Source organism: Gadus chalcogrammus, chromosome 10 (assembly GCF_026213295.1).
Source record: "Gadus chalcogrammus isolate NIFS_2021 chromosome 10, NIFS_Gcha_1.0, whole genome shotgun sequence".
In the NCBI taxonomy this organism is placed as follows: Eukaryota; Metazoa; Chordata; class Actinopteri; order Gadiformes; family Gadidae; genus Gadus; species Gadus chalcogrammus.
Genome location: NC_079421.1, coordinates 18,410,068 through 18,425,067, shown reverse-complemented (window position 1 = coordinate 18,425,067; position 15,000 = coordinate 18,410,068). Strand labels below are relative to the sequence as shown.

General features: G+C 45.5%; 1 protein-coding gene across 1 annotated transcript in view; it reads left to right on the top strand.

Moving 5' to 3' along the window:
* LOC130390265 (teneurin-1-like) overlaps positions 1-15,000 on the top strand; it is a 185,852-nt gene that overhangs the window by 102,968 nt on the left and 67,884 nt on the right. Inside the window, exon 2 of the mRNA XM_056600127.1 lies at positions 11,667-11,739. Within this exon, the coding sequence (XP_056456102.1) occupies positions 11,667-11,739 (73 nt within the window). The remainder of the gene's footprint in view (positions 1-11,666; positions 11,740-15,000) is intronic.

Below are 15,000 nucleotides of genomic sequence, written 5' to 3'. Positions count from 1 at the left end.
GTGTGTGTGTGTGTGTGTGTGTGTGTGTGTGTGCGTGTGTGTGTGCGTGTGTGTGTGTGTGTGTGTGTGTGTGTGTGTGTGTGTGTGTAAATACATCTTCTCTGTGCTTTTTTGTGAAAGCGGGCAGGTGGGCATGCGCTGCGTCACTCGTACACTGCGCACTGTGGCATACGTACTTCCGAGCGTGTAGCGTCATGCAGTGTGTGTGCTGCACCCCCCCCTTCCCCCGCCCGTCCCCCCAACCCCCCCCCCCCGCCCGTCCCCCCCCCCCCCCCCGCCCCCCCCCCCCCCCAACCCCCCCCCCCCCCCCCCCCCCCCCCCCCCCCCCCCCCCCCCTCCGGTTGTGGCAGCGCTTCGTATCTGCGATGCGCCCTGCACGAGTGTGAGGCTCCACAGCACGCTGCCACAGCCACGGAATTCATTTGCATTCATTCGACGGCTTGTCTCCTTCCTCTGAGCTCCTTCTAATTACCAGCAGCTCCGGCTTGCTACAGCACTGCATGCACACTCTCTTTCGCCACATCGCCCCCCCCTCCCTCCCATCCTCTCTCCCTTCCTCTCTCTCTCTCTCCCACTTCTCTTTAGCTCGCCTGTCCTCTTTCTCGCCCTATCTGTCTCTTTTCTCTCTGTCTCTCTCCCCCCCCCTCTCTCTTTTCTCTTCCCCTCTATCTATATCTCTCTCTCTCTCTTTCTGTGTTCCCCCTCTCCATCTCTGTCGCTCGGCCCCTTGCTCTCTGCAAACCAGCCCGCGCTGGTGTTGGCGGGATCGCAGTATTGCACAAAATCGCCGGGGCTTAGATAGCAGTTCCTCCTCGGCCTGCCTGCCATCTTCTCCCGTTGCTGTGTTCCCTGTCACGTCCCAGAGTGCGCGCGTGTTTTTTGGGGGGTGGGGTAGGTTGTTGTGTTTGCGGTGCGTGTGTGTAGTGTGTACGGCAGTGTTGCAAAGGGAAAGGGATCACATCGTGACAAGGGGAGTCATGACAGCTTACATAGGTTTGTAATTTCATTTTCAGTTGACGTGAAGGTGGGTCGGTTGGGTGTATCTCTGTGTGTCTAGTTGTGTTTGTTCAGGTGCACATGTGTATGTGAGTGAGTGTGTGTGTGTGCGTGTTTCTGTGTGTCGGCTTTCGTATGTGTGCGCATTGTCCTGTATAGTTTCTGCAATGACATAGAGCGACATGGAGAGAGAGAGAGAGAGAGAGAGAGAGAGAGAGAGAGAGAGAGAGAGAGAGAGAGAGAGAGAGAGAGAGAGAGAGAGAGAGAGAGAGAAGGAGAGAGAGAGAGAGAGAGAGGGAGAGAGAGAGGGAGAGAGAGAGAGAGAGAGAAAGGGGGACAGAGACAGAGACAGAGGCAGAGGAATGTATATATGTAGATATGAATATATGTGTGTGCCCACCAGCATACCAATTGAAGTTGCGTTGTTCTGTGCTATCTCGTCCCCTATCTTTCCTCCAAACCGAGGTCAACGACCCGTGTAACACCAGGTCTGCTCTGACGCCCTGTCACTGCTGTCTGCACCAGAGCATGCACTTTGTGTAGTGCTCACCAAGCACACCGATACATGTCGTGTGTTGTGAGTACAGGAAACTAGTGTTGTGGGTGGTATGCAAGTACGACAGGCGAGTCATACTTGCATACCTACCCTACGCACACAACGCTCGGGCATCCACACACACACATGCACGCAAACACATACAGCATTGCACGCATGCATACACACACTCGCACACACAGAAACACACGGAAAAACAAACATCAGATACACACACAAAGACACACACATAGACACACAAACACACACACACACACACACACATACACAAAAACACACACACGCACACACACATGGCAGGTGGCAGGTGACAAGGTCATGGTACCAGGACAGCGCTCTCTGTGGAGAAAAGTGCTGACTTTAGCCCGTGCTAACGCTGTTGTACTTTGAGGCTATACGTTGAAAAACCCCCATGCTCTACTGACCTTCAGCCACTAATCACACCCCCCGTACCGCGTGCGCTGCCTATTGGGCATGTTACACAACCACAGCGCACAACCAAAACATATAAACACAACGTTCTGTTCAGTTCAGTTCAGCTGGATTGGCTTTCAGTCCGTGGAACATTAGGCAGTTAATTACAACTTTTAAACAGATCATTGAGAAGGGGCCCTGAACCGAAGGAGGTCGATCTCGTGCATAAAAAATAATCCCAAAAAAAACAAGCAGAATGTGAGTGCGGGCCCCTGCAGTGAAGAGTTTGAGTGATGGTAAACCACTCGCAATGGAGCTCAGGAGCCCGACTCTGGAGGCTGTGTGGCCTCCCCTGGGATGAGCTACTTTCAGAATCACCTGCAGCCTCAACATAATTGTAGAGTGTTTCAACTCGGGTTGTTTTTTGAAGATTGCATTGCAAAACAAGGCATTACGCGGAACCAATGTGCATGGATTAGTAGCACAAACGTGTGCTGAAGCAGACGGGTACTAGTCAATCAAATCATAAACGTTTTTTTAATTTTTTTTATCTAATATCTTTTTGTAGTCATTTTTCAAATATGTGTATTTGGGCCATGTTTTAGAGCAGGATATATCCTTAAATAGTCAAAAAGGCAGACGCTGTTGTGCGGCTATGAGTTGTTGTTGAGGCGTGATGCATGACCAAAGTAGGCAGAGTCCCCAATGGGTTCGAAAAGCTTTACAAAATAACCGCCTGACAGAAAACTCCAGACATCAAAACTGAATGTGAAATGTACAGCAGCAAAAAGAGCTGTGGTTGTGTTTAAAAAAAGTCACACATTTCAATAGCAGCTCATGCAGTTTGAACGTCGTTTTTGTGTGTTCAACAGATATTCTCTATTTGAATGAATAATGGGATGCGTGCAACAGTACAACACAACTTTAACAGGAAAGGAGATCAGTAACTCGCGGAATTAGACTAGATTTTTAATAACTTTGAGAAAGTAATGCAAAAGCAGAGGTGTTCTGCAGACCAGCTCGGCTTTTGTATTACTTTATAAAGTCCTAAATATAAGTCTTAAACTTTATAAGGCGCTTCCCTGATCTCTTTCCTTGTTAGTCTTCAAGTGTTGTACTGAACTAAAGACGCGATCGAGGACGGTACACCTCAATGGAGTCCCAGTGTGTCTAGTGGTGCATACCTGCCAAGGAGACAGGGTTTCCCAAGCCAAATTGCAGGGCAGCAGCGCTCCTCTAAAGAACGATTGTTTGTTCATTATTTCTACACAATTGGCCTAATACAAAGTTCGCTGCTCTGCCCTAGAAAATAGTCTAACTAAAACATAATCAACTGGATATGTCACCTTTGAAGAATCTGTATATCTAGCAAATCTAGCTTTACAGCATTAAATATCCGGTGAAAGAACTGAGCTCTGTTTTTTGGATAACCCATATATAGATAGTTTAAAATACAGAATAAACCGACTTTCGATATGTGCACATATCTCTACAATATTGTGTATGTATGCAACGTATGCATACACTAAAAGAATACTCGAGTAGGCTACTCCCTGAGTTTTGGACTGTGTATTCGTTAATAATTTTTGGGTCGATTTTTCCTCTCTAGTATGTATCCAAACACACTAGAATAACACACCAACCCTCACACACAAATACACTCACGCCTAATAATATACGTGAATGAGGCAGCAAGGGTCGCAGCGTCGACAGTCGGACTATTTGTGTGTTAATTATCAAGCTCTGTAGGAAAATCGACAGTGTTCTGTGTTCAAGGAAAAAGCTTTTGTATTTGTATATTTTAGCTTTAATGGGACAACATGATTATGGCATTTTGCTAAGTAGAGACCCACTGTTTCTCTTTGCGTCAGTGGCGATCAATAGCTCCTTTTGTTTTGGAGGCTGTTATTGTCAATGTAATTATTTATCACACCACCGGATAAACCACTGTCCTCGAATATTTGTTTGTTAGAACTTCAATGACCACAATCCATGTCGTACCATTATTCAAGTAATCATTTTCATCTCTCGACACAGCCGCTATTCCCTTGACAATCCCACATTCATAAAATCGTCATTATCTCTCTAAATCAATGTCATCATCATCCATTTGTTAACCGCTACTGCTTATAAACTGAAATCAGAGTCGGCAGCCATTTTGTTGGATTAAGCCACGGGCTAGGTCTCTTCCTCACGGACGCCTTTTTCACACCGGGCTCGACGGAATTTAAGAATCAAACCTGCAACGTCCCAGTCGTCAGGCAAACCCTTCTTGCCACCCAACATCAGCAATTAACAATCTCCCCCACCGCCGTCGAGGGCGCCTTCCGTCTCCCTCCTTCTCTTCATTAAGAGCACCCTCATTAATATCACACGTCCTCATTAGCATCAACCGGACGACGGATATTAAATCCGATAACATCACGGTCGTCAGCTGTGTAATCCGCCTCGCCATCGCTATCGCGGCGCCGCGACGCTACGCTATCAGAATCTCTGGACTGTAAATCTGCTAAACCCAATGAAGGCTGCTGCTTCTTCTCCCCCTAAAGAGATGATGTGTATCATCTGTTATTTTTATGTGGAAATGCATCAAGGCCAAGAAGAAATCATCCGGGGGAACGTCAGGCGGTCAGCCCGGACAGGCGGCGGTCCTATCTTGTTAGGCAGGGGGGGGGAGAAACAAGAAGACAGCCAGCTCTAATTTCAGTTGCCTGACCTTTTCGCAGGGTTAATTATTTATTTCACCGCTCAACAGTGGAATAAACTTTTAGCAATTTATTGCAAGTCAATTAAGATGCAGGAATGAACGAAATAGCTATCCTGGGGGAAATTATCAAGCATTTTATTTTTAGAGTGGGTTATTCAGCGTGGTTTTGGCTGTACTTGATCCAACAATAGTTTTTAAACGTTCCTTCTCTCGAAGAAGAAGAACGATCATCTTTCTTCTGGTACACAGATGGGGTTTGATATAGTTGAGGTCGGAGGTTTTATCGATTTTTTATGGCATCCGTGTAATAAGCTAAATTACCTCTCCACTAGGCAGACAGCCGCACTAATGAAGAGCAGGGGGGGAGACCAGTGAAAGGTAGAGAGAGAGAGAGAGAGAGAGAGAGAGAGAGAGAGAGAGAGAGAGAGAGAGAGAGAGAGAGAGAGGGATAGAGATGGATCAAGACTGATGGAGAGAGAGAAAAAGAGAGGATATAGATCAAGAGATTGAGTGATTCCTGGTAGAGAGAGAGAGAGAGAGAGCCAAGAAACATAATACCATGCCCAAAAAACAACGATGCAGGGAGACGCAAAGTTAAATATTGGACTTTAATAACGTTGTAAGGTATTGTTTCTTTGGGGGGCACTCTGAGCTGAAAATAGTCTCATTACAGTAGACACCACCACACACACACACCAGCTCTCTGCTTTCTTGTCCGAAGCCCACCAACATTCTCTAACTTTCTCGCCTTGTTTTCCTTTCGTCTGCTGTCCTCCCTGCTAGCCTGCTACATTTCTCTCGTCCCAATTATAAATACAAATGTAAAGGTAGGAGCGAACATATGGCTCGCAGAAGGAGAACATTTTAATGAGTGGGATAAGTGCAGCCAGGCACGCAGTTGCATTGCGTGCGTGCATGCACATACACTTGCTTCATCTCCAAGCAAAGAATGAGGCGGATTCATCCGCACATTTTTCTTGTACATGCTTGTCTACTCGGAGAACACAGCGGTGTACCACTGGCCAGAAACCTCCACTATTTGAGCAATATGATAACCTGCATTTATTAATATCACACATACAGTTAAGCAGCAGGCATCAGTATGCTAAATTACTTTGATACACTAGCTACAGCGAGGTTACGCTCAGGTTATTTTGTGAAGTTTCCTTTTATTCAATACAATCTCTTACAAAACTCTTACATTGCACTAGTGACTCAGTATTTCTTCCCTTATCAGCATTTTCTAACATCTATATTTCCTGGACTGTTGATATACCACATACTGAAATACTGCTAATCGTCAAGGCTTCCGCTAGGGCTCACTGTTCCTGATGATCCTGCTGTTCTTCATGGCAAGCACGTTCATATGTTTCTTAAAGGTTGGGTATGGGATTTTCAAAATGCCAGCAGATTTTGAAAATACACAACTCAAATGGTCCTACCCCCTCTCCTTCCACGCTGACTCTGACTCCACCCATTCCAAGTACATGGACGCGCAATCATGCACGAGCGAACACAGATGCGCGAGAGCGAGTCATTTGCTAGTTAGCTAGCTCCAGTAGCTACCGCAGGATAACAACAAACAGAAGCTTGCTCTGGGTCACGAGGTTTGAGTACGTGCACGAAGGGGTCGCGCGCGGGGCGCGGGGGAGGGGGAGTGCAGTACGACCGTTTGATTGACGTACTTACTGTCCAATGCCACTCGGTGGGTCTGGAAATCATTGGCTGGAGTTTTTTGAGCGCTGCCCGTTCCACAGATGATTGACTTGTTTAATTTTCATGTCAGTACTTCTAACTCAGTGGCTGTAAGTGGGTTATGATAAGGATTTCAAGTAATTTTGCAAAAAAGGCCAAAAAAACAAATTCCATACCCAACCTTTAACCACTGCAAACGGTCTGAGGTGTGACACTGTGCTTTATTATGCTCCCTATAAGGTTCTGAGACGTCAGCTCTTGAGCAGACTCTTTGAGATCGCTGGATGTACCCCCCCGATAAATCCAAGCACTTCAAGCGGTGTTTGGACTTGTCCTGCAACATGTAACCAATTACAAGCAGGGATACAATGGCCCCGGCTGGCAATGCCCACTGAGTGCACTAAAAATAAAACCGACCTCAAGAGTCGAAGATATATCCGAGCGAGCAGGGAAACACTTTTCGCGCACGAGATCTAAGAGAGACAGCATTTGGGGGCTTCCGTTGTGTGCGGCTTCACTATACGTGCGATATATTATTGCTATATTATGGCTTTCGCGAGCGGAGAGATACCGCGCGTGAGCGGGGTAAAAGGGCTCTCGATAATAATTTGTGCACAGATGTGTTAGTTGTGCGCTCACAAAGTCGTTGTACACTCACAGAGTCATTGCTGCTCGCGATGTTTGGCAGTGAAATGCTACCATAACTGTCTAGATATGTATATAGATAGCATTATTGAGGTGGTGATTACGACTTTTTTATGTGTGCCGGTTTGTGTGTGTGTGTGTGTGTTTGTGTGTGTTTGCTTGTAGATTTAATACTGTATAGCTGCGTGTGTTTGTGTGAATGAGTGTGTGTGTGTGTGTGTGTTTGCTCGTAGATTTACTTCTGTGTATCTGTGTGTGTGTGTGTGTGTGTTTGTGTGTGTGTGTGTGTGTGTGTGTGTGTGTGTGTGTGTGTGTGTGTGTGTGTGTGTGTGTGTGTGTGTGTGTGTGTGTGTGTGTGTGTGTGTGTGTGTGTGTATGTGTATGTGTGTGTTTGCTCATAGATTTACTCCTGTGTAGCTGTGTGTGTGTGTGTGTGTGTGTGTGTGTGTGTGTGTGTGTGTGTGTGTGTGTGTGTGTGTGTGTGTGTGTGTGTGTGTGTGTGTGTGTGTGTTTGTGTATGGGGGTGTGTTTGCTTGTAGATTTACTCCTGTGGAGCTGTGTGTGTGTGTGTGTGTGTGTGTGTGTGTGTGTGTGTGTGTGTGTGTGTGTGTGTGTGTGTGTTTGTGTGTGTATATGTGTATGTGTGTGTATGTGTTTGCTCGTAGATTTAAACCTGTGTAGCTGTGGATGTTTATGTGTGTGTGTGTGTGTTTGTGTGTGTGTGTGTGTCTGTGTGTGTGTCTGTGTGTGAGAGAGTGTATACTGTGTGTGTGCAGGTATAACCCTGCAGCATTTGTGGTTGTGTGTGTGTGTGCTTGTGTGTCTGTAGCTGTCTATATCCCTCTAAATACCCCCTTAATACTCTTGACTCTTCCCGGCGTTATTATGCCCTGTGCTTTAAATGACAAAATTGTCAGTGCGGCACTACCTACTTTCTGCTTCTCCCGCTATTTTAGCTGCAGCTCACCTCCAGCGATGCATTTTTAATTTCCAGCCTCAATACCCGTCACCTGTTACTCTCCCCCTAGTAATCCCTCCTGATCCTCATTCCACCTTCTGCAGAAATTCTTCCCTCATGTCTCCCTTACATAAGACCAAATGCTGCGGACACCTCGGCTAAATATCATAAGCAACTCCCCCCATCCCTCCCTAAAAAAACGCATGAAACTAAATGCATAACAATACATTATAGTCCCTCATTTAATTTTTTCCCCGGAGGTGCTGATCCCCAGAGGAACCTTAAGGCATGGATGTTCCACACACTGCCATAACTGTCACCCGCAGGTGTAATGACATGCTCTCTCTGTGAGCTCCCCACAGAGTTGATCGGATGTTTGAGGACTCCCTGCTAGCCAGCACAGATATGGCGGGGGACTCGCGCCCTATATTCAAAACCAGTCCTATTTAGGTTACATCCACTGTTAAACACCTAAAACCCCTTCACTCTGAGACATGTGTGGAAAGCAGTATGAAGCTGTGTGTCTCTGTGAATGTGTGTTTGCTGAGGTTTGCTCGGGTTAAAGATGAAGGAAGCGAAAGACAGATAGAGAGAAAATATATGATTATTAGTTGCATTGAGGTTATTTCTTATCAAAGTATGTTGAGATTTCCGGGTGTTTCATTCTTATCTGTGTGTGTATGTGTGTGTGTGTGTGTGTGTGTGTGTGTTTGTGTGTGGCGTGTATTTGTGTGTGCGTGTGGGTTGAGGTATCAGTGTCAGTGTTGTGCATCTCAGGACGTGTGTTTTTGCCTATGCATACGTGAAGTTTGTGTGTTTGTGTGTGTGATTGAGCATTTGCGTTTGTACGTCTGCCTGGTCTTATGCATACATATTTTGTGGTACTTTTATCAGCAAGGACTATTCGCCATCCGCCTCCGCCCAAATACCACGTCACCATCTGTCAGCGAAGGCTTCAGCGTGTCTCTTAACTAAGAGGACACAGCCTCCCACTGGGCCTCCATTACCGTCCTTTTCCACTGGCTTCACATCGCCTCTTTGTCGTACCATTAAACACATTCATTACCATATCGGGTCAGGTTAAGACCAGCTGAGTTGCTGTTGTTCTTTTTAAATGGTCAGTTAAGGCAAATGTATTATTTTCATTGAGCTCTTCTCTCCGTCCACATTAACCTTCCCGCTATGATCCTGTCGATTGTCTGTAATTATCTGCGGTGTCGATAAAGATAAAAAAAAAAAACAGCCGTGAGAGAACAGAGTGTTGCTCCCGAAAAATCCAGCCTCCAATAACGTTGCAAATCAAAACGAAAACTAATACCCTAAGCGAGAGGAGAGGCAGTGATGTTTCTGGATCGGCTCAAAGCGACGTGACCCAATAATGAAACCGATGAGTGAAAATAGCACCTTTAACACTCCTGACTAATAGCTTCACTCCGCACATTGACGCACTCTTCCCCCTAAAACACACTCGCCTGTACGCCACTCAGTCAACCAGGGCGCTCGGGGTGAGAACAGAAAGACACGCTATAATCCCTTTTCGGTCACCCTCATCCTTTTGTTTTCCCGACAAAACTGCACCTCCGAGTCATCTGACAAACACACATTTGAATGCCGCTGTTTATTGTTTTCAAATGGAGGGAAAGTTCCTGTGAGCCCGGCATCTCTGTCTCCCGGCGGTCGTTTGTTATTGTGATATCCAGCAGGTTGTGTTTTGACACGTTCGAATACAATACCATATGCTGTCCCGGGGGTAATCCTGTTTGAGCGGAAACCAAGCGCGGCATACATTCCCCCCCCCCCCCCACCACCCACCCCCTCACCGCCCTCCCTGTATACAAATCAATTGGTAACAAGTCGGTGGGCCCAGTCACTCACTAGTCACTTAATCCATATAACATTCAGTAAGTCTTTCCCTAATAGCATCCTTTTGTTTACGCTCGTTCTTATGTGCAGTACCTGCTATACGATTTGACCCAAATGATTCATCCCTTTTTAGTTTTTTTCTAAACATGGCTTTCAATCTTTTTGTTTTTTTATTGTTGTGAAGAACAGTTTGTGCTTGGAGCGCTTTACTTCTAAATTTTTTGGGGGAGCAAATTTAGAACATAGCATACTGTTATCCAAAACAGCTCAGAGACGTGAGAACAACCTCGGGGAACCAGTTTGACAACATTATGCCATGTTTTTCTGGCATAACAAAATGTGACATGAACGATGATAGTGCATAAACTATTAAGAGCTAATTACGATCTGTGCATGTTTACAGATAATCAAATGTTCTACTTTATTGTTATGTGATGAAGGGATTTGATAAGAAACGCTGTCAATTTAGCCATCATTAGAAGATCAGTAACCGGTAAGTTGTCTTTGGAGGAGGAAAAACGAAGTACAAAGGAAATTCACAGAGCCGCCATGCATTGCTCAAATCATACTTCCACCAGATTTATTGAAATGCTAATGGGAAACACAGCCTCATCAACAAACATAAATAGCCATGCATACACACACACACACACACACACACACACACACACACACACACACACACACACACACACACACACACACACACACACACACACACACACACACACACACACACACACACACACCCACACTTTCAATCACATGCAAATGTACTCACACAAATACACTCCCACGTGCGCAAGAAACAATTTCTGGTGAACAGATGGCATTACTTAAATCCTCAGTATCGGAATAGACTATACATAGAAAATACTTTTCTGCTCCCCTAATATTCGCAAATAATAACACACCATCTCCCAAAGGTGAAAAACGAAAAGTCGTAAAACCACACCTCCTCTCTCATTTGGCATGTCGACAGCTATGTTTAGTCTAGGGCATCTCAGAAATAATCGTGCCTGTATATACCCACATCAACCCCTTAGTATGTCCCCCACCTCCCATTCATTCTAATTTGGCAAAGCATCACAATAAAAGCGCGAAGCAGGTGCCTCTGATGGCTACGCTTGATGAGGAACGCCGAGTCGGCCGTCTCCCAGGTGGACGGTGCTCACGGACGCTGAATTTATTCCTCTTCCTTCTGACAGCGTTCCGTCTTGCAGATCTATCCCGTCCGTCCTAGGGATTTCTCTGGTGCTCCGTCTCGTCCTGGCGGAGGACTTCAAGGCTAATGTTGCATTAACTGTCAATAAAAAAAGCGTACTCTTTTGTTGCTCAGGGACTCAGTTTTAGGGAGTTCTGTCCCCTCCCGTTGGCTGTGAAGTGCGGGGCCAACCATATGTCTTGCTGAACATGTAAAAACGCTTTGACACGCCTCTTTGGCGTCGGTGGAGTGTGACACACGTGCATGCACACACATTAACGTGGAGTCTACACCCCTCACACACACACACACACACACACACACACACACACACACACACACACACACACACACACACACACACACACACACACACACACACACACACACACACACACACACACACACACACACACACACACACACAAAACACAGAATCACATACACGTACGCCAGAGATGCAGTCATTAACATGTGTGGAACAGCTAGCCCAATAACAACTTTTTTCCTCCAATGTATACTCTACCTCGACTGCAATTTAACACAAATGCACTTGCACAGATGAATACTCATGGGATTTATATGTGTTTGATTTGTTTTTTTTTGTGTGTTTTTTTTTTATCCTAAGAAGCTCAAAGCAGAATGGGGAATTAAGTGAGAGAAAAACAGAGGGAGAGAGAAAGTCACCGAGCGAGAACGAGTGGAGGAAACAGTGATGGACAAAACAAGAGAGAGGATAAGGCAAAGAGAGAGAGAGAGAGAGAGAGAGAGAGAGAGAGAGAGAGAGAGAGAGAGAGAGAGAGAGAGAGAGAGAGAGAGAGAGAGAGAGAGAGAGAGAGAGAGAAGGATAAAAGATAGATGATATAGTGAGTGAGAGCTTTAACTGGACCCTAAGGTTAGCAATGTGAGGGAATTACAGCCCGGCTAGCTCATTCCGTTACGCTACAGTACTCATAATAAACATCACATGGCTAGCTTGCGCTGAAGGGGACGAATTAAGCCAGAGCTGTTAGCCTCTTAAAGAGGGCTCCCTGCATCACCCGGCCAAGAGCCTATTTATGGAGAGTCAGGGTTAGTATGAAGGCAGGTAGCCTGGAAGAGCGGGCTAGGGCCCACCTGGGATTTATGTCCCTCAATCAGCATGCTAACACTACCGTGTCAACCAGCAGGGCACTTTTACCTGCAATATTTATGATGTGTTCAGGTTTCAACAGATCTGGGGAAGTCTCTCAGATCCGCCGCCTTCTCCCCCTAGCCTGGCAGAGCCAGATGAATTGCAAACTGCAATTAGTCCGGAACCCGTCCGTTCATTTTCGTTTTCAAAGGGGCGGCACCAACAGATGCAGACCAAAATGCCTCTGGACGCAATTGGACAGGCCTACAACCAATCATAGCAGCCAAACGGATGACGCAGCACTGAGCAATGGATAAGCGGCAGAGTTCTGTTTCTTCTCGGGTGGCAGTAGCTCAGGATGTAGAGGAGGTTGGCTCGTAGCAGCACGGTTGCTAGTTCGATCCCTGGCTCCTCCGACCTAGAGGGTCGAGGTGTCCCTGAGCAAGGCACCTAACCCTAACTGCTCCCGACGAGCTGGCTGTCGCCTTGCATGGTTGTCTCCGCCGTCGGTTTATGAACGTGTGCGTGAATGTCACGCAATATTGTAAAGTGCTTTGGATAAAAGCGATTTATAAAATGCAGTCCATTTCGCCTCCAAAGCTTCAAGTAAAGTAGTTTGTTCATGTTTTAGTGAAAACGTAGAGTACAGTTGGTTCGATGGTGTCTCAAAAGCGGAATCAACAAACCGTTCTGCAGCAGCCGATGTCGAAAACGCCTCTACGGCGTTCCTCTGCCCCAACATCGTATTTATCCCGCCTCATATTAGATAAACGGTTGTGATTGGTCGTTCTCGTATCTCGTACTGGGCTGAAATCTTTTTGTATGGGAGGGAAGCCAGACCTTTTTCTGCAGAGCAAATGAAACATGAGCTAGCGAGATTTGCCTGGATCCCAGGCTAGTCTCCCCCCATCTCCTCCTCTTTTAAAAATGGGATAAAGGGTACTAGGGGGTCATGGACCCAACACCCTCCAGCCCAGAGACTCCCGGACGCGGGTACTTGTACCCTAGGGGGTCCCCCAATTCCAGGTCCTGGGAAGATTCCAGGTCACGGATGCTTTTACATGTAAAGATTTATCTTTTATTTATCCTTCCCAATGAAACAAGACAAATTTGATTCGAATTTGCTACGCATAATGTATTCTATATGTTCAGGGTTTCCCAGGGCTTTCTTTGGGCGCAGCGCCTCTGCTAAATGACCGACCGCTGCTACAAACAAATAAGCTTTCCACAAAAGGACGCATTGAATGATGCATTCAATTTGACACATCTATGCATCTTTTTGGCCTAATATACTATAGTATGGGCTGATAAAATAAACCTGTGGCAGTTCATATAAAAGCCAACCTATCTTCTCATCGCAATTAATGCCTCCATATCCCGAAGCTTAGCAACATAGGAGTGTTATTAGTAGTGAATGTGTTTTGGGTCATTGTTTAGGGTTAGGAAATCATTTGTCGTTATGAGGAGACATTGTTGTGTTTAAAACGGCCACAGTGTTTCCCATGTGAGACATGGCAAAGCAAAGTTTTGATTAGCCAGGGGTATGGTATGATCACATTCATTTAGTATTATACATAACTACAACTCTGTCAAGGCATCACAAAATGGCAGAGTTGCATTCAGATGTAGAAGCCCTATATGTAACCGTTACATCTATGAAATCAGTGGCCGGTCTCCGTGGAGACGGAGAAGTCCGTTCTGTCTGATTACGGCTGGTACTCACATCCAAACATGAAAACCCTAACCCATGAAAAAACATAGATCAGGAGACTGTAGAGGCGATTGACTCATTTCAAATGTTGAATGCATGTAAATGAGGGGTTTGAGCTTCTTTGACGAATGTGCCGCCATTCCATCCAGCCGAACAGAGAATATGCACCAGGCCAACCGAGTTGGTTACCGAAGAGAGAATGCTTTGCTCCAGCGTGTGTGGGCGTGTGCGTCATACCTGATATTGTGATTCTTTTTTCTTTTCATTGTCCATTAAACTGTGATGCTGGCATGATCTATAGCCTGCATATATGATCCAAGAGCTAACACCTCGGTGTTATTTGTTAAAAATGGAAACGTCAAGCCAAGGCACGCCTGTGCTGTCATCAGCCAACCCTGACAGACATCTTTGTTGCTTTCCTCTGCCTTGCTTGTGAAGCCATATTAAAAGGCACACACAGGTTTGACCATTAAAAGATTAAAATATGTATTTATCCTTTTAAATTAATAAAACTTTTCGTTCATTTATTCACTTCATCCATCAGGTATTAGTGTTTGAAATATAAGAATATCTGTTGCTACTTTAACGTGATGTGTGAGACAATTTAGCATTTAGACCCCTCCCGCCTAATTTCTTACTGATCAGGGTATCTCTTCTTTGATTGGTTCGGGAAATCCATCTAGCTTGTCATTTGAATGTGATCCTTCTCAACGGCAGAGAAACCTAAGGTGGGGGGAGTATTTCTTGGGGTGTTTATTTCAAAAACATTGCTTCTGCTTTTTTACAAGCCCTCACATTTTGCCTACAGCAGACTATGTAACTGTTTGATGTGGTTATAAAAATGCACACAATTATTATTACTTTTAACCCCATTACTGAGAGAAGGTTACAGCCCTGCATTAGGTCTTTCGGAAGCATATCCCCCTACACTAAACCTTTTATTAAGGTAAACCAGCATTTGAATGTTAAATAAATAAAATTGTACAATAAAGTCAAAACTGCATCTCAGCTTCCTCAACACATTGGCGACTACAATATTAATAATATGAGCTCCAAGGAAAATATTTTGGGTTTGGTGTTCATGAAGGCAAACCAGAGCTGTACTGATGGGGCTGTTGGGGAACATAATAGCACAAA